This window comes from Mesoplodon mirus, assembly GCF_964341445.2.
Source record: "Mesoplodon mirus genome assembly, chromosome: X".
NCBI classification, from domain to species: domain Eukaryota; kingdom Metazoa; phylum Chordata; class Mammalia; order Artiodactyla; family Ziphiidae; genus Mesoplodon; species Mesoplodon mirus.
In genome coordinates this window covers 21,763,155-21,788,706 of record NC_138981.1, presented here as the reverse complement: position 1 = coordinate 21,788,706, position 25,552 = coordinate 21,763,155, and the positions used below count along the sequence as shown (strand labels likewise).

Genomic DNA, 25,552 nt, shown 5'->3' with positions numbered 1-25,552 from the left:
GTAATATTTATCATTTTCTTCCTTATGCTAGCTTTGTGTTTATTTTGTTCTTCTTTTTCTAGTTCCTCTAGATGTAAAGTTAGGTTTTGATTTGAGATCTTCTTTTTTAATGTATGCATTTATAGCTATAAATTACCCTCAGAGCCCTGCCTTCACTGTATCCCATAAATTTTGGTATATTGTGTTTTCATTTCATTCATTTCTAAATAGTTTGTAGATTCCATTGTGATTTCTTCTTTGACCTACCGGCTGTTTAAGGTTCTATGTGTGTGTGAATTTTCCATTTTTCTTCTGTTACTGATTGTGGTCAGAGAAAATACTTCGTGTGATTTAAATCTTTTCAAATTTGAGTCTTGTTTTGTAGCCTAACACATGTTCTGTGCTGGAGAATGTTCCATGTCCACTTGAGAAGAATGTGTTTTTTTTGTTAGGTCTAGTTGGTTTATAGTGTTGTTTCACTATTTCCTTATAGATCTGTCTATTTATTCTGTCCATTATTGAAAGTGGGGTATTGAACACTGCAACTATTATTGTAGAACTATCTATTTCTCCCTTCAGATCTATCAATGTTGCTTTTTATATTTTGGGGCTCTGTTGTTTGGTGTATATATGTTTATAATTTTTATATATTCTTGATGGATTGATCCTCTTAACAATATATAATGTCCTTTGTCTCTTGTAATGGTTTTTTACTTAGACTATTTTGTCTGATATTAGTATAACCACCTCAGCTCTCTTTGGGTTACTATTTGTATGAACTATCTTTTCCCATTCTTTCACTTTCAATCTATTTGAGTTTTTGGATCTGAAGTTTGTCTCTTGAATACAGCATATAATCATATTTAAAAATCTCTTCTGCCAATTTATGCTTTTCTTTTTTTTTTTACTGAAGTATAGTTGATTTGCAATATTATATTAGTTTCAGATGTATAGAATAGTGATTCAGTATTTTTACAGATTATACTCCATTAAAAGTTATTACAAGGTAATGGCAATGGTAATTCCCTGAGCTGTATATCCTTTTTGCTTATCTATTTTTTTTACAACTTTATTAGAGTATAATTGCTTCACAATGGTGTATTAGTTTCTGCTTTATAACAAAGTGAATCAGTTATACATATACATCTGTTCCCATATCCCTTCCCTCTTGCATTTCCCTCCCTCCCACCCTCCCTATCCCACCCCTCCAGGCGGTCACAAAGCACCAAGCTGATCTCCCTGTGCTATGCGGCTGCTTCCCACTAGCTATCTACCTTACATTTGGTAGTGTATATATGTCCATGCCACTCTCTCACTTTGTCACAGCTTACCCTTCCCCCTCCCCATATCCTCAAGTCCATTCTCAAGTAGGTCTGTGTCTTTATTCCTGTTTTACCCCTAGGTTCTTCATGACAATTTTTTTTCTTAAATTCCATATATATGTGTTAGCATACGGTATTTCTCTTTCTCTTTCTGACTTACTTCACTCTGTATGACAGACTCTCGGTCTATCCACCTCATTACAAATAGCTCAATTTCCTTTCTTTTTATGGCTGAGTAATATTCCATTGTATATATGTGCCACATCTTCTTTATCCATATGACCCAGCAATCCCACTACTGGGCATATACCCTGAGAAAACCATAATTCAAAAAGAGTCATGTATCAAAATGTTCATTGCAGCTCTATTTACAATAGCCCGGAGATGGAAACAACCTAAGTGTCCATCATCCAATGAATGGATAAAGAAGATGTGCTTATCTATTTTATACATGGTAGTTTGAATCTCTTATTCCCATACCCCTAACTTGCCCCTCCCCCTTCCTTCTTCCCTTTGTTGACCACTAGTTTGTTTTCTGTTTCTGTGAGTCTGTTTCTATTTTGCTGAATAAAAGCATAAGAAATACAGGAAACTAACAAAAAGGCAGAAGTAATTCCTTCTTTATCATTAATTACTTCAAATATAAATGGATTAAATTCGACAATTTAAAGGCTTAGACTGTATTATTTGCTGTTGAACCCCTTTAGTGACTTTTTCATTTCATTTATTGTACTTTCCAGCTCTAAAATTTGATTCTTTTTATGACCTATTTTTTAACTGATTTTCTTGCTTTGTTCATGTATAGTTTTCTTGATTGCTTTAGTTCTCTTTCCACGTTTTCCTTGATCTCTTTGAGCATATTTAAGACAGCTGTCTAGTAAGTTTGATGCTTGCGTTTCTTCAGGGATGATTTCTGGAGATTTTTTTTGTCCCTTTGAATGGGCCATACTTTGCTGTTTCTTTGTATGCCTTGTGATTTTTTTGTGTGTGCAAAACAGACATTTGAATGTTGCAGCTCTGCAAACCAGATTCTTCTCTTTCCTCAGGGTTTGCCTTTGCTTTTTTTTTTTTATTGTTGCAGGCTGTAATAGTCCATTTGTTTAGTGACTTTCCAAATTATTCTTGCAAAGACTGTTTTCCTTGATGTGTATGTTCTCTGAGATCTCTGCTCCTTAGCTTAAGTTCAGCTAGTGTGTTGACAGATATTTCTTGAATGCCGGGAGCTAAAAACAACAAGCAAATAAGAAAAAAGCAAAACCAAACAATATAAATGAAAAATGTCTCTCCCAATCTTTTTACCTTGACTTTGTTCTGGGATTCTTCTTCCACACTTAACCTGGCTTGCACCGAGCCTAGGGATTGGCCCAAGGTGAAAGATTGGAGTCTTCTCAGTCCTTTTCTGAGCATGTACCTTGCCCTGGGCATGTGCACAGCTTTGTAAATTCCCACATATACACAGGTGCTATTGAATGTCCTAATTTGCCAAAGAAATTCTCCCCAACTTTTGCTCCTGGGACTTAGGCAGTTTATTGTATATTTCAACATTAATCTTTGGCCCCAGGTGTCAATGGGCTGTTAGTTGGGCTTCCAAGTGTTTTTGAATAATGCCCCTTGCTTTTCTGGCCTTAGTCTGAGTTAGGTGAAAGGGCGATATATACCTTGCATCAGTACTTCAGATAACCCCCCAGACAGGTTAGAACAGACACACACAATAATTTGTAAATAGGGTCTGCTTTGTTTTCTCTTGGACCAGGAACCGGAGTCCCACACTGACCATGGGCTACAACTCCTGCCATGCCAGAGAAGGCTTGAGGTAAGGACAAGTAACAACTCCACAAAGCTTTCCCACTGTTTTGAAGTTGCCTTTTTCCTCATTCATTGCCTGCTTGATTGCTGTAAACCTTTGACTGTTTTCCAAAGTTCTGAGACAGTTGTTTTTCATAGTTTCTGCTTGTTTTTTTGGTGTTTCTATGGGGGAATGAGAGCTTGGAGCTGCCTACTCTGCCATTTTTTTCTCTAAGTTGTATCGTGAAGTTCCTTTTAAGAGAAATTTCCCACTCATTGCCCCTAAAGAAGGGCTATTCTTACACAGGTCAGGTGACTCTACCCCCTTGACCATAGTTGTTGGGAACATGGAATGTGTACCTGGTACATAGCTTGGTTTGAAAATATTTTGTTAGTAAAACAGATTACCTTTCTTGGAAATCTGAACTGAGAAAATGAAGCAAATAGTATGAGGAACTGTGGCTAAAAGTATATATGTCGGGAGGTCTCATGATTTAGAATCAGTAGTCGGGGCCTCATGGCAGATTTTGAGGAAGCAGATGTTTAGGAAACAGATATTGAGAGCTACAGAGAAGCCATAAATAAGAGATCATGTGGCTGGTGAGAGAAGAGATAACAGCCAATCGCCAGATTTCCCTTGGCTCCCAATGTCTTTCCGTTTCCAGTGCCTGTGTATCCTTAAACTCCAGTTGTCAAAGTTCCTTGTATGATTTCCTGTTTTTCACAACCTGTAGAACTCAGTTGGAACCTGGCACCGTCCTCCAAGGCTTCCATAACTACTCAGACTTTTATGAAATGTGTGTGAGTCACCTCCCTAGCATGGCTTATATTTCTCTTACAAGGCCACCAACATAAATAATGAAAAGGAAAACATCAGAACAAATGTCTCCAATGAAGGCAACTCATGTGAAAAGTAGTTCACAACACCAGATATGACTGGATTCATTCATCGTTAAAAAATAAGCAGTTGCCCTCTGTGTTTTTTGCTTGGCCAAATTCAAAGTGTAGTAGAAATTTGAATTTATCTTTGGACCGTGTAAATTTCTCTTTTTCCCTGCAATGGAGTACCATAGTGGAAAGGCTGTGTATGAAAAGATGGTGGATATACCTCAGGCAAGCTTCTCCAAGAAGAGTTACAACTGTATTTCCTCAAAGGATTGGCATGGAGAAGCACATAAGAAAGGAGACAACTGCCTTCTAATAGGGTAGTAGAGACAGAAGGCAAAGTAGGCACTAAGTTAGACAATTGTTCTGTGTTTGTTTTTTGAGTAGAAGAGGGAAATGTGCTCAGAACAGCTGTGTAATACTGAGGGTGAGTAATTATACTGCCTACAAAAATGCCCCTGCTATTGCTGTTATAAGAAGCTTCTAAAATGGGTGAGACACCAGAACCAGTTTGCCTGCTTACATGCTGAGTCAAAAAAATGGAAAATCCCTTGGGGAGATTTGAGTACTCAAATGATTCTTGTGGAAGTGCTGCTGATTGAAAAGTGGCAGGTGGTATGTTCACACTGGGATAAATGCCTTTTGAGTCCATCGACATGCACCTTAGGGGCCCACGTTTGAATCAAGCTGAAGGGACACAAGGGGCATTTTCCCTCGTTTTATTATCAGAAATACAGTTTAGGTAAATGACATGGAGTAGTGTTTCTTAATCATTTTTTCCCAACTCATTTCTTTTTTTAGCAAGCATAAAAATCTCATGCCCTCCATTAATGTTACTTCAAATTTCTAAGTAAATTAAAATGTGATTTAAACTAAATCAATGTAATGAGACAAAGGAATACTTCATTTTCACACTAAAGACTGATCCTTTTAAAATCACTAAGCAAGATAACAAAGTTATCAAGTTGAACTTGCAAGTCAGTTTATCAAGTTATCAAGTTAATCAGGTTTCTTGAATGCTTTAAACATTCTGTAGCCTTCATGTTTGTCTCTTGTGCTTCTCTATATATAGAGATAGAGAGCTGTATCACATATATATCACACCTCCCCTGAGAGTTATAAAAGAGCACAAAATAGTTGTTGTTAATACATTTGTGAAACAAGACTTTCACATCTAAGTTAGCTACCATTACAGAGTTATGATTCTACTTTGAATCAAGGGAAGATGATGTAAGTGCCAGAAAAAAGGCATAAACAACTACTATTGGAAGGAAATGATAACGGTAAGTTGTTTATGCCAGAAAAGGCTTCTCAAGGTGGGTTAGAGTTGTCCTAGGCCTTGAAAAATTAGTAGGAATTAGATAGGAGGAGGAGATGGGGTAGTGTTTTTAGTCTTTTAAGCTCCTGTGATTTTTCAGAGAATGCCCTGAGTCTGAAGACCCTATGTACACAATCTCCTCATTCCAGTGTTAAGCCTCCAAAACTTTATTGAGATCCTTGTAAAACCCTCTCTTCAATGTCAGTTGGCAGTGTTGGAAACTCACAGGAGGACACGTAATTGTTTTGGGTAGGCCAAGATGCAGCCAGTGACATATATAAAAGAATGTGAAGAGACCGGCTGCAAAGAGGAGACACTTCTCTAGGCAAAATGGTAACTAGCCTGTGGCTGAACTTCATCATAGTCTAGGTTGACTCTGGGCACTGATGTTGAATTCCTGTCGTGCTATTACATGGGAAACCAAAATAATGTGCCTTCTAAGATGGCTTGTAGTATCTTTGTCTCCCTGAGATGTTGGGTCCAAAATAGAATGGATAGACATTAAAAAAAAATCTCAGCTTTTCATATATAATCACTGTCTAATATGCCAAGAAAAGCCAACAAGCTGTCTCAGTTCAGTGGGCAAAACTTGGTGAGCAGCAGACAATTTTAAGGACTCTTATATTGAGTTTCTATTAAGAAATAAACTAGAACGAGGGAAGAAAGAACTGTCACCAAGGCTAAGGCCTGGAATGCAGCACAAGCTCCTTTTAATTGTGCCTGTCAGCCACTTTGCTCTCTACCCGCCTTGCCCTGATTTAATTTTCTTCCCCTGCTCTGCGTTCAGAACCAAGTCTGGAGTGTTTTGAAAGCTCACTATGTGCCCTGAAGCTCTTTTCTCTGGAAATGGTATAGAATTGGCCACTTAATACTGTTTCCCTCCACTATTGTTCTCTTTTGAGCTGAGTCAAGTGTCCTACAAGTTTGTTTGGGCTCCATTTCCACCTCTATTGCTCTATGGGTATATCATTTAGCCTCTTTTTCAGTTCTAACTAAGGGGTTCTAACCTTGAGGGAACAAAAAAAAAACCCTTCAGATGTTTTCTTTGTAAACTTTCAATTGATTTCAGCTTGATTTTGGCCACAAACTAAATCATTCAAGCATCATCAGTGTTGGCCTACTCTTTTGCTTTCCCTCTTGTCCCACCTTTAGTCCTGGGACCCCACCGTTATCTAATCTCATCCATGCTAGTCCTTGCCTAGAGCATTACAGATAAAAGCATCAAAAGATAACCGAGGCTTTATGCTTAGAATCTTTAAAAGCTTTATATGGCTTCTAAACGGCAACAGGGTAAAATCTGTACCCCTTGGCATGCCCAATGGATCTTTAATACGTGACTCCAGCGCACTTTCTACAATCCAGTGTGGTGGGTGACTTGCCTACACAGGATATATACTTCCACACCACCAGGTCTTTGCTCACCCCAGGAACTCTGCCCTGAAGACCCTTTCCCTAACCTACTTCTACAGCCTTCAAGGTCCAACTAAATATGTCACTTCCTCTGTACATTTGACTTATACCCCACTCCCAAATTAATTTTTTCTTAATGGTGGTTTCAGTGAAGATAGGCCAGGTTTTTACTGTAGTAACACATGGCTTCCAAATCTCAGTGATTTAAGTTTAGTTCTCCTTTTTGTTACATGTCCATCTCAAATCAGCTGTGTCTCTCCTCTGAATCATGTTCACTCTGGGGCCCAGGCTGGCAGAGCAGCCTTTATCTGTGATATTGTTGTCAGTTGGCATAGGGAAAAGCAGCGGCTCTTAGCTCAGAAGTGGAGAGTGTTAATTCAGTTCATATTTCATTGGCCACGAGAAATCCTATGTCATTAGTCGTTGTAATGAGGAAGTATAATATACACCCAGAAGGGAGCAGATGATATATTTTTAAATTGAGGAATAACTGACGTATAACATTATACTAGTTTCAGGTGCACAACGTAATGATTCAATATTTGTATGCACTGTGAAATGATCACCACAGTGTCTAGTTACCATCTATCACCATATAAAGTTACAAACTTTTTTTCTTGTGGTGAGAACTTTTAAGATTTACTCTCTTGGCAACTTTCAAATATGCACAGCAATATTATTGGCAATCGTCACCACGCTATACATTACTTATTTTGTAACTGGAAGGTTGTACCTCATGACCCCTTTTACGCATTTTTTGCTATTGAGTTGTATGAGTTCTTTATGTATTTGGATATTAACCCCTTATTGGATACATGATTTGCAAATATTTTCTCCCATTCCATAGGTTGTCTTTTCATTTTGTTGATGGTTTCCTTTGCTGTACAGAAGCTTTTTAGTTTTATGTACTCCCACCTGTTTATTTTTGCTTTCATTGCCTTTGCTTTGGGAGTCAGATCCAAAAAATCATCACCAAGACTGATGAAAACACCTATGTTTTTTTCTAGGAGTTCTACAGTTTCAGGTCTTACATTCAAGTCTTTAATCCATTTTGAGTTAATTTTTGTGTATGGTGTGTGATAGTAGTCTAGTTTCATTCTTTTGCATGTGGCCGTCCAGTTTTCCCAGCACCATTTATTGAAGACACTGTCCTTCCCCATTGTATAGTCTTGCCTCCTTTGTCATAAATTAATTGATCATACAGGTATACCTCTTTTTATTGTGATTGATTTAAAAAGTTTTTTTAGACATTGATTTTTTTTACAAATTGAAGGTTTGTGGCAACCCTGCATCAATCAAGTCTGTCGGCACCATTTTTCCAACAGTATTTGCTCACTGTGTTTCTGTGTCATATTTTGTTAATTCTTGCAGTATTTCAAGCTTTATTATTATTATTATATTTGCTATGGTGATATGTGATTAGTGATCTTTGATGTTAGTACTGTGATTTGCTGAAGGCTTAGATGATGGTTAGCAATTTTTAGCAATAAAGTATTTTTTAATTAAGATATGTACATTGTGTTTTTAGACATAGTGGTATTGCACAGTTAATAGACTATGGTATAATATATATATAACTTTTATATGCACTGAGAAACCACAAAATTTGTGTGACTCTATTGCGATATTCGCTTTCTTGTGGTAGTCTGGGAACCTAATCCATAGTATCTCTGAGATATGCCCATATATGCATGGGTTTATTCCTGGACTCTCTATTCTGTTCCCTTGATCTATGTGTCTGTTTTTATGCCAATACCATATTGCGTTGATTACTATAGCTTTGTAATATAGTTTGAAATCAGGAGCATGATGCCTCCAACTTTATTTTTCTTTCTCAAAGTTACTTTGGCTATTCAGGATCTTTTGTGGCTCGATACAAATTTTAGGATCATTCTATTTCTGTGAAAAATGCATTGGAATTTAGATAGGAATTGCATTGAATCTATAGATTGCTTTGGATAATATGGACATTTTAACAATAATTGTTCTTCCAGTCCATGAGCACAAGATATCTTTCCATTTATTTGTGTCTTCTTCAGTTTCTTTCATCAATGTCTTATAATTTTCAGTGTATGGGTTTTTAATATCCTTGATTAAATTTATTCCTAGGTATTTTATTCTTTGTGATGCAATTATAAATGGGATTGGTTTCTTAATTTCTCTTTTTAATAGTTCATTGTTAGTATATAGAGATACAACAGATTTTTGTATATTGATTTTGTACCCTGCAACTTTACTGAATTTGTTTATTAGCTCTAACGGTTTTTTGGCAGAGTCTTTCAGGTTTTCTATATATAAAATCATGTCTTCTGCAAGTGGTGATAGTTTTGCTTCTTCTTTTCCAATTTGAATACCTTTTATTTGTTTTACTTGCCTAATTGATGTGGCTAGGACTTCCAGTACTATGTTGAATGCAAGTGGTTAGAGTGGGCCTCCTTGTCTTGTTCCTGATGTTGGAGGAAAAGCTTTCAGCTTTTCACCATTGAGTATGATGTTAGCAGTGGGCTTGTTATATATAACTTGTATTATCTTGAGGTATGTTCCCTCTCTACCCACTTTGTTGAGTGTTTTTATCATAAATTGATGTTGAATTTTGTCAAATGATTTTTCTGCCTGTATTGAGATGATTATGATTTTTATTTTGCGTTTTGTTAATGTGGTATATCGTGTTCATTGATTTACAGATATTGAATCATCCTAGCATCCCTGGAATAAATCCCACTAGATCATGGTATATGATCCTTTTACCGTATTGTTGAATTTGGTTTACTAATATTTTGTTGAGGATTTTTGCCTCTGTGTTCATTAGGGATATTGACCTGTAATTTTCTTTTTTTGTTGTGTTCTTGTCTGATTTTGGTATCAGGGTAGCGCTGGCCTCATAAAATGAGTATGGGAGTATTTCCTCTTTCTCAATATTTTGGAAGAGTGTGAGAAGGATAGGTATTAAATCTTCTTTGAATGTTTGGTGGAATTCACCAGTGAAGCCATCTGGTCCTGAACTTTTATTTGTTGGGAGGTTTTTGGTTATTGATTTAATCTTACTAGTAATCAGTGTATTCAGATTTTCTGTTTCTTTATGATTTATTCTTGAAATATTGTATATTTCTAAAAATTTATCCACTTCTTCTTGGTTGTCCAATTTGTTGGCATATAATTTTTCATAATAGTCTCTAATGATCCTTTGTATTTCTTTTGTATCAGTTGTAAGTTCTCTTCCATTTCTGACTTTATTTATTTGAACCCTCTCTCTTTTCTTCTTGGTGAGTCTATAGCCAAAGTTTTATCAATTTTGTTTGTCTTTTCAAAGAACTAACTCTTAATTTAACTGATCTTTTCTATTGTCTTTTTAGTCTTTATTTCACTTATTCCACTCTGATCTTTGTTATTTCCTTCCTTCTACTAACTTTGGGCTTCATTCATTTTTCTTTTTCTTATTCCTTTAGGTGTAAAGTTATATTATTTATTTGAAATTTTTCTTGTTTCTTAAGGTAGGCCTGTATTGCTATGAACTTCCCTTTTAGAACTGCTTTTGCTGCTTCCCATAGATTTTGGTATGTTGTATTTCCATTTTCAATTGTCTTATGGTATTTTAACATTTCTTCTTTGATGTCTTCATTGATCCATTGATTGTTCAGTAGAATGTTGTTTAATTTCCACATTAATCATGATTTTTCCCATCTTACCATAATTGATTTCTAGTTTCATACCATTGTGGTCAGAAAAGATGCTTTATGTGATTTCAGTCTTCTTAAATTTATTGAGACTTGTTTTGTGGCCTATTGTATGACCTATCCTGTAGCATGCACTTGTAAGAATATGTATTCTGTTGCTTTTTGATGCAATGTTCTGTATATATCTGTCAGTGTTCCAAAGGAAGGGATCTCATTCAGCACCTAGTTTCAGGCCGATTGGAGGCCAGATCCTCATGCAACAGCTTTCAAAGTATGCAAATATATACAGTCCTGTGGGACCACAGTTGTAAACCCTGTTGGCCTCCAGACCAGGAGATCTGGAGGTGTCTCTTGGGTGACAACTGGAAAAATTGGGGCTCCTGATGAGGATATAAGCTCCTTTCTGTGAGGTCCTGGTGAGCCGTAGCAAAGCTGAGGGAGAGTGTGGAAGTGGCATCCCTTGGCCTACATTCCCTGATAGCACCACCGTACCTTTTAGATTTGTGACAAACTTGAAGCATGTCCCTCAGGCTGAAGCTCCAGGACAAGTAAATAGACCTTTTTCACAGAGACTGGCAGTGTGTTTCAGTTGGCTGTCTGTGCAGTGCCCTGAGGATGGTAGCCCTCCTAGAACTGTCTCTGATTGTCATAGTCCTGTGGGACCCAGGAATGGAAGGCCCCCGGCCACCAGATCCAGGCAATCAAGGAGTGTCTCCTGTGTGCACTGCATGTGCCTGCTAGCTCTAGCGTGGCAGAGGGGGAGCATAGGCTTGGTGCCCACCTGCTGGTTTTAGTGAGGCAGTGGGAGAGTGCAGGGCTGTGGCACACCCGTTGTTTTTAGTGAGGCAGTGGGAGAGCACAGGGTTGGAGCAGGCTGCACCTGCTGGCTTTATTGGGGCAGTGGGAATGTTCAAGGACTGTGCACACCTGCTGGCACTAGCAAGGTAGAGGGAGAGTGCAAAAATGGCACCTGCCAGTGCCTCCATCCTCAGAGAGATTCCCAAAGGGCCCCTACCCCTCTGGCAGATGCTCCAAGATTAGCAAACAAATCTTCACAAATAGTCTAGGCACCCTTCAAACTGCTGGTTCTGCACTGGGCCTTGAAGCAAGTGAGTCTGCATGTGGACCTTTTTAAGAGTAGTATCCCAGCTCCTTATAGCCCTTTGGATTTCCTAGATGTAAGCCCCATTGGTTGTCAAAGCCACACACTTCGGGGGCTTGTCTCTCCAGTGCAGGTCCCAAGGGTTGGGGTACCTGATGAGGGGCACAAACTCCTCACTCCTCAAAGAGATGCTTCAGACTTGTGAGATCCCTCCCTGTTGTGGGTCACCATGCTGGGGATGGGGCTCTTGGCGAGACTGCGCCTCTGCCTCACCTACCCATCTTGATGTGGACCCTTTATCATTCATTGTGAAGGAGCTGTTCATTTAGCTTTCAGGTCTTTTTCTGGGTGAATTGTTCCATATGTAGCTGTAGATTCAGTATGTTCACGGGAGGAGGTAAGTTCAAGATCTTCCTATGCTGCCATCTTGGACCTGAAATGAGCAGGTGGTATTTTGAATATTAATATAATCAACTCAACAATTCCCCATAACACTTTGACTATGTCACAGTTGTATTTGTTGTATAGTGTTATCGTTTATTTATCTTGTCCCTCTGACCTGTGAATTCATTAAGAGCAGGGAATGCATTTTATTTATTTGTTTATTTCTGTAGTTTACACTGTACCATCAAGGCACATAAGAACTGCTTAATTGTTTGTTGACTAGCTGGATACATAAATGAATAAATAATTTTTGGCTTGAATCCTGTTGGGACATTTGAAAAAAAACCAACTCTATTTAAAATTGTTCAGTGTCTTGGGAAAATATATTTTTGGTGAAATATCCTTATGGTGTCTTTTGGACCTTCTGCCTCTGAATTATTTTCACAAAATATGAAATCTTTGGGAGCCAGTTGGCATCATCATTAGTCACTGGAAATCATCCATTTGACACCAGCAAAAATACAGGCATGACACTTTTTTTTAAGTCTTAATTGAGTTTGTTACAATATTGCTTCTGTTTTATGTTTTGCTTTTTTGGCTCCGAGGCATGTGGGATCCTAGCTCCCCGACCAGGGGACCAGGGATCGAACCTGCACCCCCTGCATTGGAAGGCAAAGTCTTAGCCAGTGGACCGCCAGGGAAGTCCCACAGGCATGCCACATTTCTCACAAAGGCTCTAAGTTAGTGAAACACGCAGCAGTAAGAATACATCATTGTCCTTTCTGTTCTGAGATGACACAGTTGATGATCTCCCCTTCTCCTGTTTGGATAAGGAGCAGTCTTATACAAATGAGCCTTCGAATACTGAATCAAATTTGTCCATAGGACAGGGCTAGCCTCTCACAAGTTGCTGTGTAAATGATGTTGCTTCAAGTGACTCCAAGAAACTCTTTCTGCTTCCAAATGATCATTCCTATAGTGTTTCAGGGCCCCAGATTTCCCCATAAGAACTATTACCATGCTCAATTCACTGTTCCGTCATTTCACCTTGCTTCTGCTCCTTTCTTTGCGTCCTACGCAACGCCGCCCCCCCACCCCCCGCCGTAGAGGCAGCAGTTATAGCTTGGCTCTTTTTTCCCACCCATAACACAGGCACCTTACATTTTTATAATTTAATTTGGGTTGAGAAATGTAATTTATGCGACAAAACTCTGTGCCTTGTATACTGGGTGTTAGGCACTGTGCCTTCTCTTAATAAGTTCACAGTCTAGAGGGGATGATAGACAATTAAACCAAGAATTAAAGTGTGGTGTGATAAACGCTATGATAGAGGCATTCCTGGAGTGCACAGACATGGGCCATCTATAAGGTGGAGGTGGTCAGGAGATGACATGAATCTTGAAGGATGAATGGGCGTTGTGTAACTCAGCAGTAGATGTTTGAGACTGAGGAAATACCAGGTATATCCATATAATATATAGCATGGGGGTGAGGAAGATCATTTGAACGTTTTGTGAGCTGGCTGGAGCCTAGGATGGCAATTCTAGAAAATGATGCCAGGTCATGGAGAGTCTTGTTTAAGACATTCATGGAGGCACTGGGTCTTTAGATTTGAGTTTTAGCATGTTAATTTCAGGTGGAAGACTAAAGCAATGAGATAAGTGGAGAGAGGGCATTTCTGGTGGTGAGAAATGATATGAACTATAACCTTAGCAATTGGCAGTTAGAAGTCATTGTGATAGGAGGAATTAGAAATAGTAGAATCTGACTGCTTGCATGTGGTGGTGGGGCCGAAGGGAAGGAGGGAAATAGAAGAGTCTAGGAAAGCTAACAGGTTTCTCACTTGGGTAAATAGGTAGTAGTATCTTCTACCCAGATGAAGCTGAGTACCAGGTTAAGGGGCTGAAGGGTAAGAGAGATTAGGGTGAGAGGTGAAATAACAGGTTTTAAATAAAATAGTGGATTTAAGGAGCTTTTATGACACTTAAATGGTGATATGTTGATGTCTAGTAGGTAACTGAGTTAATAGGTTTAGAGTTCAGTAAAAGGGAGTTGACAACTACCAGTGCATAGATTTCAATTAAATTCAATGGAGAGAGGGAGAGAAAATGAGAGAAAGATTGAGAGGGAGTAAAGAAGGGAGGAAGGGAGAGAGAAATAAATCTATGATCTGAGAAGAGAAAACAAGAGTCCTGTATCAGTCAGGGTTTTAGGTTCCAAGTAATAGGAATTGAGATTGAGCCCTAGTTGATTTAACTAGAATTGCCAGGAAGGCAGGAGGACCAAGCGTAGAGGTTTTATAACCAGGATAAGTGCTCCAAATCATGCCAGATGACTGTTATGCTGCAGGTCCCACTGCTGTTAGTATCATAGATTTCACCAACTCTGAGCCACTTCTTACCAGGATGGATTTAACAAGGTTCCTGCTTTATTCTGTTTTTAGTTTTTATATCAGGCAGGGTTCTGACAGGAAATAGATGGCATGCTCAAAAGGGTCACAAAAGAGAATTTGAAGAAGGGACTAGATATTTTCAAAGGAACGAGAAGGGATGGTGAAGCACTTGAGCTAGCAACACAAAGAAGACTCTACCACCCTTAGGACTGAAGGCGGGTAGAAGGGAGCAGTTACAAGAACCCAGCAAGATCTAGTACCATAGGAGTGAGGCTGTGGCCTTACCCAGAGGAATACAGCCATTGCCAAGTTGCATCTCAGTGAGGAAGAAGCAGAGGGAATAGATACCTCAGCCTCACTCTCCTCTGGCCCTCTTACCTCTTGTTTTTTGAATTTTATTTTATTTATTTTTTTATACAGCAGGTTCTTTGGCCCTCTTATCTCTTGCTAGTGTGTTTCATTGGCCAAGCATAGTGGGAAGGATGCTGGCAAGGGGAGCCAAGGGGATGTGGTGTCTAGAGGTCCACTTCTTGAGCACAGAGCAGTGTGGAAAGTGGATCCAGAGGGGTACATGGGAATATCCAGCATAGCTTCCAGTTCAAATTGTGATTGGCAGAGCCTGGATTATTTAATCATGGCTTGGTTTCTGGGGAACTTGGGGAAGTAAGCCACTGACATTTTCAGAATGCATACTGGGAGTCAGGCTATATTCAGATGATCGGGGAGAAAGATCAGCCATAAAGAATGACAACTGTCCCCTCAGTGGTCAAGGTTAATGCCCTGGGAAAAAACAAATATTCAGGATAGAGGCGTGTAAAGAGCATACTTTGAAAGGCAAGTAAAATGGTGCTGCTAAAGAGGAAGGAAGGAAAACCAGCGAAGACCATAGTCAGATAAGCAGAACCACCAGTGTCAGAGGCTCAGAAGGGTTGATTGAAACAAGAGCTGTTTCTCTGGGGTGTAGGTGTGGAAACTATATCACCAAAAAGTGAATGAGAGGTGATGAGGTGCTGAAAGGGATTGTATATTACTCTCTTTAGAATGTTATGGTTTTTGAGGAAAAGGAGAGAGACAAAATAATCACTTGTTTGGGGATGATCATGGATTTGAATGAGGATTTTATTTTTTTAAAGAAGAGAGAACTTGAGTGTTGCTTATGTGTGTGAAAAGAGCTTGTAAAAAGAGTTGGTGGAGGTATACTATGCACTAGCAAGAGAAAGCCCTCTTACCCTTTCTCTCTTTTTTCTCATTTGTGTATGCTTTATCTTTCTACCTATCTACCTATCTATGCATATAAATTTTTAATGGGATTATCCCAGCTATGCTATTTATGGTTCATATTTTTTACTTATTTATATAAAAATAACTACATATTGCTACCATAATTTTTTCCAACTTATTGAAGGAAAATTGACAAACATATTTTGTATTTATTTAAAGTGTACAATGTGATTATTTGATATACATTGTGGAATGATTACCAAGATCAAGATAATTAACACATCCATCACCTCACATAGTTACTCCTTTTTTTTTTTTTCTTTTTTGTGGTGAGAACACTTAAGATCTATTCTGAGCAACTTTTGAGTATACAGTACCGTATTATTTATTAAGTCACCATGGTGTACTTTAGATTCTCAGAACTTATTCTTATAACTGAAAGTTTGTACCCTTTGACTTACATCTCCCCATTTCTTCCTCTGCTCAGCCCCTGGAAACCACTGTTCTATTCTCTGTTTCTATAATACTGACTTTTTAGAAATCTCCCCCCACCGGTTTTATTGAGATTTAATTGCCATATAGCACTGTATAAGTTTAAGGTGTACAGCATAATGATTTGACTTACATACATCATGAAATGATTACTACAATAAGTTTAGTGAACATTCATCATTTCACATATATACAAAATTAACGAAATAGAAAAAATATGTTCTCCTTGTGATGAGAACTCTTGGGATTTACTCTCTTAACAACTTTCCTATATAACATACAGCAGTGTTAATTATATTTGTCATGTTGTACATTATATGCCTAATAATTATTTATTACTGGAAGTTTGTACCTTTTGACTGCCTTCATCCAATTTCCCCCTTCCCTTACCTCCCCACTTCTGATAACCACAAATCTGATCTCTTTTCCCATGACTTTGTTTGGTTTTGATGTATAGTTGACCTACAAACACTATGTTAGTTCTTGTTACTCAATATAGTGATTCAGTATTTCTGCACATTTCAAAATGATCACCGCAGTAAGTCTACATGACTCGTTTATTTTGCAGTTGGAAGTTTGTGCCTCTTAATCTCCCTTACCTATTTCTCTCCCTTTGCCCCTCCCCTCTGGCAAACACCGTTTTGTTCTCTGTATCTATAACTCTCTTTCTGTTTTGTTTTCTTTGTTCCTTTGTTTTGTTTTTAGAATCCACATATAAGTGAAATCATATAGTATTTGTCTTTCTCTATCTGACTTATTTCACTTAGCATAATACACTCTAGATCAGCCATGTTGTTGCGAATGGAAAGATTTCATTCATTTTTATGTCTGAGTAATATTCCATTGTATACATGTACCACATCTTTATCCATTCATCTATCAATGGACACTTAAGTTGCTTATCTTTTCTTGGCTATTGTAAATAATGCTGCAATGAACATAGGAGTGCATATATCTTTCCTAATTAGTGTTTTTGTTTTCTTTGGATAAATACCCAGGGATGGAATTGATGGATTGTATGGTAGTTCTGTTTTTAATCTTTTGAGGAATCTCCAAAATGTTTTCTATAGTGGGTATACTAATTTACATTCCTACCAATAGTGCACAAAGATCCCCTTTTCTCCACATCCTTGCCAACATTTGTTATTTGTTGTCTTTTTGGTAATAGCCATTCTGACAAGTGCATGGTGTTATCTCATTGTGGTTTTGATTTGCATTTTTCTGATTATAAGTGATGTTCATCATCTTTTCATGTGCCTGCTTGCCATCTGTATGTCTTCTTTGGAAAAATGTCTATTCAGATCCTCTGCTTATTTTTTAAAGTAAGTATAGTTGATTTACAGTATTGTATTTAATTGGGTTGGTTTTCTTTTATAGAGAGTTGTATAAGTTCTTTGTATATTTTGGATATTAACCCTTTATCAGATGAATCTAAATCATTGCAAGTATCTATCTGGCCTTTATTATGTTGAGGTATGTTCCCTTTATATCCCCTTTATGGAGAGTTTTTAACATAAATGGATGTTGAATTTTGTCTGAAGCTTTTTCTGCATCCATTGAGATGATCATATGATTTTTTTTTCTTCATTTTTTTAGTGTGGTGTATCACATTGATTTACTTGCAGATATTGAACCATACTTGCATCCCTGGGATAAATCACACTTGATCATGGTGTATGATCTTTTTTAATATATTAAATTCAGTTTGCTAATATTTTGTTGAGGATTTTTGTATCTATGTTCATCAGTGACATTGGCCTGTAATTTTCTTTTTTTGTGGTGTCCTGGTCAGGTTTTGGGATCAGGTTGATCCTGGCCTTGTAGAATGAGTTTCAGAAGCATTCCTTTCTCTGCAATTTTTTTGGAATAGGTTGAGAAGGATAGGTATTAACTCTTCTGTAAATGTTTGGTACAATTCACCTGTGAAGCCATGTGATCCTGGACTTCTGATTTTTGGAGTTTTTTTTAAAATTACTGATTCAATTTTATTACTGGTAATTTGTCTGGTCATATTTTCTATTTCTTCCTGGTTCAGTCTTGGGAGATTGTACATTTCTAGGGATTTGTCCATTTCTTTTAGGGTGTCCAGTTTATTGGTGTATAATTGATCATTTATTGGTGTATAATCTCTCTGGGTTTTTTTATTGTTATGTTGTCAGTTCTAACTTCTCCATTTTCATTTCTGATTTTATTGATTTGGGCTCTCTCTCTTTTTTTCTTGATGAGTCCTACTAAAGGTTTATCAATTTTGTTTATCTTTTCAAAGAACCAGCTCTTAGTTTCATTGATGTTTTCTATTGTTTTTTAGACTCTATTTCCTTTATTTCTCCTCTGATATTTATGATTACTTTCACTAACTTTGGGTTTCGTTTGTTCTTCTTCTAGTTCCCTTAGGTGTAAGATTAGATTATTTATTTGAGATTTTTCTTGTTTCCTGAGGTAGACTTGTATCACTATAAACTTCCCTCTTAGAAGAGTTTTTGCCGTGTCACATAGATTTTGGATCATTGTGTTTTCATTTTTACTGGTCTCCAGGTATTTTTTATTTCTTCTTTGATTTCTTCACACTCGCTGGTTAGTAACATATTGTTTAGCCTCCATGGTTTGTGTTTTTTGCATTTTTTCACGTCATTGATTTCTAGTCTCATAGTGTTGTGTTCAGAAAAGATGCCTGATATGATGTCAGTCTTCTTAAATTGACTGAGACTTGGTTTGTGGCCTAGCATGTGATTTATCCTGGAGAGTGTTCCATGTGCACTTGAAAAGAATGTGTATTCTCCTGCTTTTGGATGGAATGTTCTATATATATCTCTTAAGTCCATCTGATCTAATATGTTATTAAAGCCAGTGTTTCCTTATTGATTTTTTGTCTGGGTGTTCTGTCTATTTATGTAAGTGGGGTGTTAAAGTCCCCTGCTATTATCGTGCTACTGTCAGTTTCTCCCTTTTTGCCTGTTAATATTTGCTTTATGTATTTAGGCACTTCTATGTTGGGTGCATATATATTTCCAGTTGTTATATCTTCTTCTTGGATTGATCCCTTAATCATTATATAATGTCCTTCTTTGTCTTTTGTTACAGTCTTTGTTTTAATGTCCATTTTGTTTGATACAAGTTTTGATATTCTGGCTTTCTTTTTCATTTCCATTTTCATGAAATACCTTTTTCCATCCCCTCACTTTCAATCTGTGTGTGTCTTTGGATCTGAAGTGAGTCTCCTTTAGGCAGTGTATATATGACTCTTGTTTTTGCATCCATTCAGTCACTCTGTGTCTTTTAGTTGGAGCATTTAGTCCATTGACATTTAAAGTAATTATTGATAGGTATGTACTTTATTGCCATTTAGTTAAATGTTTGGGGTTGTTTTTGTAGTTCTTTGTTCTTCTTTTGCTCTCTTCCCTTGTGATTTGATGACTATCTTTGTTGTTATGTTTGGATCCCTTTCTCTTTTTTTGGTCTATATCTATTATAGATTTTGGGGTTTTGGTTACCCTGAGGTTTATATATGGATATCTGTGCATATACATGATTATTTTAAGTTGCTGATCTCTTAAGTTTGAATGCATTTTAACAACTCTGAATTTTTACTCTCCTTGTCCCCCATTTACTGCTCTTGACATCATATTTTACATCTTTTTGTTTTGTGTATCCCTTAACTATTATTGTGGATATACATGACTTTGCTGCTTTTGTCTTTTAACCTTTCTATTACCTTTATACATGTTGATTTACTAGCTTTACTCTATATTTGCCTTTACCAGTGGGATTTTTCCTTTCGTACTTTTCATATTTCTTGTGGCCTTTTCTTTTTCACTTAGAAAAGTCCCTTTAACATTTCTTGTAAAGCTGGTTTGGTGGTGCTGAACCCCTTTAGTTTTTGCTTGTCTGTAAAACTTTTGATCTCTCCTTCAAATTTGAATGAAAGCCTTTTTGTGTAGAGTATTCTTGGTTGTAGATTTTACCCTTTCATCACTTTAAATATATCATTCCACTCCTTTCTGGCCTGCAGAGTTTCTGCTGAAAACTCAACTGATGGGAGTTCTCTTGTATGTAACTTGTTGCTTTTCCCTTGCTGCTTTTAATATTCTCTCTTTATCTCTGATTTTTGCCATTTTAATTACTGTGTGTCTTTTTAAAAACATTTATTTATGGCTGCGTTGGGTCTTCGTTGCTGCACGGGGGCTTTCTGTAGTTGCGGCGAGCGGGGGCTACTCTTCGTTGCAGTGTGTGGGCTTCTCATTGCGGTGGCTTCTCTTGTTGCGGAGCATGGGCTCTAGACACACGGGCTTCAGTAGTTGTGGCACGTGGGCTCAGTAGTTGTGGCTCATGGGCTCTAGAGTGCAGGCTCAGTAGTTGTGGTGCACAGGCTTAGTTGCTCCGTGGCACGTGGGATCTTCCTGGGCCAGGGTTCAAACCTGTGTCCCCTGCATTGGCAGGTGGATTCTTAACCACTGCACCACCAGGGAAGTGCCTTACTGTGTGTCTTGATGTGGTTCTTTTGGGGTTGATCCTGTTTGGGACTCTCTGTGCTTCCTGGACCTGGATATCTGTTTCCTTTCCCAGGTTAAGGAAGTTTTCAGTTATTATGTCTTCAAATAATGTTCTCTGCCCCTTTCTCTCTTTTCCTTCTGAGACCTTTATAATTCAAATGTTAGTATACTTCATGTTATCCTTGAGTTCTCTTAAACTATCCTCATTTAAAAAAATATTTTCTTTTTTCTGTTTGGCTTAAGTGATTTTCACTCTCTCTTCCAGTTTGCTGATCTGTTCCTCTGTATCATCTAATCTACTATTGATTCCTTCTAGTGTATTTTTGTTTTAGTTATTGTATTCTTCAACTGTTTTAAAAAATATATTTTCTGTCTCTTTGTTCAAAACTTTTCACTCTGTTCATTCATTCTTTTTCCAAGTTCTTTGAGCATCTTTAAGATCATTACCTTGAACTCTTTATCAGGTAGATTTTTTAATCTCCACTTCACTTTGTTTGTTTTCTTGAGTCTTATCTTGTTTCTTTATTTGGAGCATATTTCTCTATCATTTCATTTTCCCTAATTTGCTGTTTTTCTTTCTGTGTATTTGGTCAATTATGTTTCCTGATCTTGTAGAAATAGACTTTTTTAGGTGATGTCCTATGTGTCCCAGCAGCTCACTCCCCTTTGGTCACCAGACCTATATGCTCTAGGAGTGCCCCGTATGTGGGTTGCATGTACTCTTCTGGTATACTGGCCTGACTTCTGTGGGTTTTCTGGAAGCCATGGCTGGCCCCTAGTCCAGTTGGTTGCTAGGCTTTGCCTTGTGTGGAGGTTGCCATTCGCTAATGCTAGGGGCTGGGTCATAAGGCAGCTGGACCCCAGCATGGGTCCTGGGGCTAGTGCTGGCTCACTGGTGGGTAGAGCTGGGTTTTGGAATGTGTGGTTTCATGGCCATTGGTTCCTCATCTAGTGTTGGCCTGCTGGTGGGTGGGGCCAGTTCCTGACATGGCTGGCTGCAGGGTCTGTGGTGGCCCAAAGCTGGAGCCAGCCTGCTGGTGTGTTGGACCTGATCCTGGGGTTGGGTGGCTGAGGTTCACAGGGTGTCCTGGAGGTGGTGTTGGCCTGCTGGCAGGTGTGGCTGGAGCCCAGTGGATCCTGGGGCTGGTGCCCACCCACTGGTAGGTGGAGCCTTGTCCTGGGGCCTCTGTCTGCAGGGCCTGGGTGTCCCAGAGCTTGTGTTGGCTGGCTGGTGGGTAAGGCTTGTTTCTAATACTGCTCATTGTGGAGTCTGTGATATCCCACAGCTGGTTTTGGTCCACTGGTGGGTGGGGCTGCAACCCAGCGTGGTTGGTTGAGGGTCCCAAGGTGTCCCAGAGCTGGTGTAGGTACACTGGTGGGTGGGGCCAGGTCCCTGGGGGTTCCAGGGCTGGTGTTGGGCTGCTGTTCAGTGGGTTGGGTACTGACATGGCAAGCTGTGGGCTGCAGTGGTCTTGGAGCTGGTGTCCACCGACTGGTGGGTGAGGCCGGGTCCTGGGGCTAAGTGTTGGCCCACTGGTAGGCGGAGCCAGGTCCTGAGATCTCTGGCTGCAGGGCCTGGGTATCCTGGAGCTAGTATCAGCCCAATGGTGGTCACAGCCTGGGCCTAGGGGTTCCTGGGTCTAGTGCCAGCCTCTGGTGGGTGGAACCAGGTCTTGGGGTCTCTGGTTATAGGGCCCTGTGCATTCTGGCATTCGTGTTGGTCTGCTTTTCAGTGAGGCCAGGTCCTGCAGGGGGCAGCTGGGGGCTCAGGGAGTCCTAAGGCAGCTGGTCTTCTGGTGGGTGGGGCATTGTCTCTGCCTGGCTAACTGCTTGGCATGAGGCATCCTGATATTGGTGCCAACAGGCTGGTGGATGTGGCTGGGTCTGGTGGTAATAAATTAGAGGGAGGATTCCAAAATGGATTCCAGCACCATTGTCCTCCCCAAAATGGCTGCTGCCAGCATCTGTGTCCCCAAGGTGGGCTCCAGTTGCCTCCTGCCTCTCCAAGATCAGTAGGTAGGTCTGATCCAGGGTCTTTTCAAATTATTGCTTCTGCCCTGGGTCTTGGAGCATGCAAGATTTTGTGTGTGCCCTTTAAGAGTGAAGTCTCTATTTCCCACAACCCCCTGGCTCTCCCAAAAATAAGCCCCTGTGGCCTTCAAAGCCAAATGTTCTGGGGGCACGTCTTCCCAGCGCAGGCCCCCTGGGCTGGGAAACCTGATGTTGGGCTTGGACCACTCACTCCTTAAGGAGAACCTCTGCAATTGTAATTATCCTCCCATTTGTGGGTTGCCCACCTGGGGTTATGGGTCTTGACCACACCCCATCTCTGCTTCTCCTACCCATTTCATTGTGGTTCCTTCTTTATATCTTTCGTGGTAGAAGACTTTTGCTGCTAGACTTCAGGTCTTTCTCGTCAATAGTTGCTCTGTGAATAGTTTAATTTTGGTGTGCCTGTGGGAGGAGGTGAGCTCAGGGTTTTCCTACTCTGCCCTCTTGGCCACAACATATGAAATTTACTATAAAAACTGATTCTACATATAAGTGATACCAAACAGTATTTGCCTTTCTCTGCCTGGCCTATTTCACTCAGCCTGATGTCCGCCAGGTGCATCCATGTTGTGACAAATGGCAGAATTTTCTTCTTTTGTATGGCTGAATAATATTCCATTGTTTCATTATGTACCACATTTTTTTTATCCCTTCATCTATTGAAGGACATTTTAGGTTATTTCTGTATCTTGGCTCTTGTGAATAATGCTATAGTGAACATGGGAGTGCAGATACCTCTTTGAGGTACTGATTTCATTTCCTTTGTATATATACTTGGGAGTGAGATTGCTAAGTCATATAGCAGTTCTAGTTTTAATTTTTTGAAGACCCTCTGTACTGTTTACCATAATCACTGTGCCTATTTACATTCCCACAGCAGGGTATAATGGTTCTCCTTTCTCCACATTTTTGCCAACATTGGTTATTTCTTATCTTTTTGGTAATAACAATTCTAACAGGTGTGAGATAGTATTTCATTGTGGTTTTGATCTGCATTTCCCAGATGATTAGTGATGTGAGCACATTTTCATGTACCTTTCAGCCATTTGTATGTCTTCTTTGAAAAAAATATCTATTTGGGTCCTTCGCCCATTTAAAAATTGGATTATTTGCTATTTTGCTATTGAGTTGTGTGATTTCTTTATGTATTTTGGGTATTAGCCTTTTATCAGATATATGGTTTGCAAATATTTTCTTCCATTTGATAGGTTGTCTTTTCAGTTTATAGATTGTTTCCTTTTCTGTGCAAAAGTTTTTTAGTTTGATGTACTCCCACTTGTTTATTTTAGCTTTTGTTGATGTGGTTTTGGCGTCTTATCCAAGAAATCATTGTCAAGACCAATGTCAAGGAGCTTTTTCCCTATGTTTTCTTCTAGGAGTTTTATGGTCTCATGTTTTAGACTGCTAAATTTTGGGATAATTTGTTACACAGCAATAGATAACTGAAATAGTGCATTGAAATAGCATGTCCCAGACTTACACAGGGTGAAACTCATTTTAAAGTGAAAATTTATTAACTATTTTAACATTAAGAAGCACCTTAATCTGTTAATTAAAAAAATACTTGATCCCCAAAGCTACTACAATTTCACAATTGCTTTAAAATGAATATGTGTTTTATTAAACAAACAGTATCTACATATATCTGAAAAATATCTATATATATGAGACATGTGAAAGTGTTCAGATTTGAAAACTTCATACCTGTTCCTCAGAACCCCAAAGATCTATGGCCCATTAGTCTTAGAGGTCAAATTAATTCTACTTGTCTTAATAGATGTAAAAAAGTTGGGTATGATTTGGGAGCTAGTGGAACCAGCTCTTTGAAGCCCATTGATGATTTATCATTGAAAGATTTTTCTCCATAGGCCTAAGTTCATACATTGACTGAAAAACGATTGGTATCTAGGCAATGGGTAAAAAATATATATATATATATGTATGTATATATATACATATATATTTATATATCACATATACTTATATTTCATGATGTTCAAAAATGAGCACTGTGATTATTTTCATCTTTATATATTTCCAGGAATTATTTTCTGAATACTCTAGTTTACCACTGAATATACTATAGGTACTAATACATTCTCGTAATATCATTTGACCTTTGACACTTGTTTTGATCAAATGTTGCTTTAAAATGTCTCATACTGGAGAATAGGAAGCCTTATCTAGAAAAGTAAGTTAAGGAAAATATTAGGTTTTTTCCTTAAAACCTTAAAGGTAGAGTGTCTGATTTTAAGCTAGTTCAGTGTTGTAGTTGCATCTAGTATCAATGTAATTTCTTTCACATTACCCGGTATTATGTGCCTGGTATATTTTCAGAGCAGTTTGGAAAGCAATTGAGTAGACTATGTAAGTGTTCTTTCTACTGAGCATTACCTGGTACGAATGGATTATATAATAAGACCATTTACTTTTGTGGAATTCAGTGTGTGATACATAGATCTACTGAATTTACTCCTGGCCTCCCATAACCCAAAGGAAGTAAACTTAAAACTAGAAGAAAAAGCAATATCTGAGACTAAATTTACTGATGTTGAATCCTTACCTACAAGATGAATGTAGCTAAACATATGAACCTATCTGAAAATAAAAGGAGGATAGCTCATAAAATAGTGTTGGGACATTTGACTGTCCACTGGAAAGAAAAAGTTGGTTTCTTCCTCGTACCATTAACAATAGTAAGCTCCAGAAGGATTAAATATCTAAATGTGAAAAATAACATCATATAATTATTAGAGGAAAAATTAGGAAATCATTTTCAGTTTTTGGAGGGGGTGAAGGATTTTCTCAGTTTGGCCCCAGGGTTTTACCATATTAAAGAAAACTTGTATCACTTTGACCGTGTAGTTGTAACCATAGTAATAATAATAGTAGTAGTAGCAGTAAACTCATTGACGTGACAACACCGAAACAAATTTTGAAAACCTACAACGAACAAAGATGTCACAGGGTTAAGAACATATTCTTATTATATAAAGATATTTTAGATAAACACTTAAATAGAAAAGTGGGCAAAAGATTTAAATAG

General features: G+C 38.4%; 1 protein-coding gene across 1 annotated transcript in view; it reads left to right on the top strand.

Annotated features, from left to right (window-relative positions):
- Window positions 1-25,552, top strand: part of LOC309796612 (uncharacterized protein) — an 863,921-nt gene that overhangs the window by 123,916 nt on the left and 714,453 nt on the right. Inside the window, exon 4 of the mRNA XM_082609846.1 lies at window positions 3,055-3,114. Within this exon, the coding sequence (XP_082465972.1) occupies window positions 3,077-3,114 (38 nt within the window). The 5' untranslated portion in view covers window positions 3,055-3,076. The remainder of the gene's footprint in view (window positions 1-3,054; window positions 3,115-25,552) is intronic.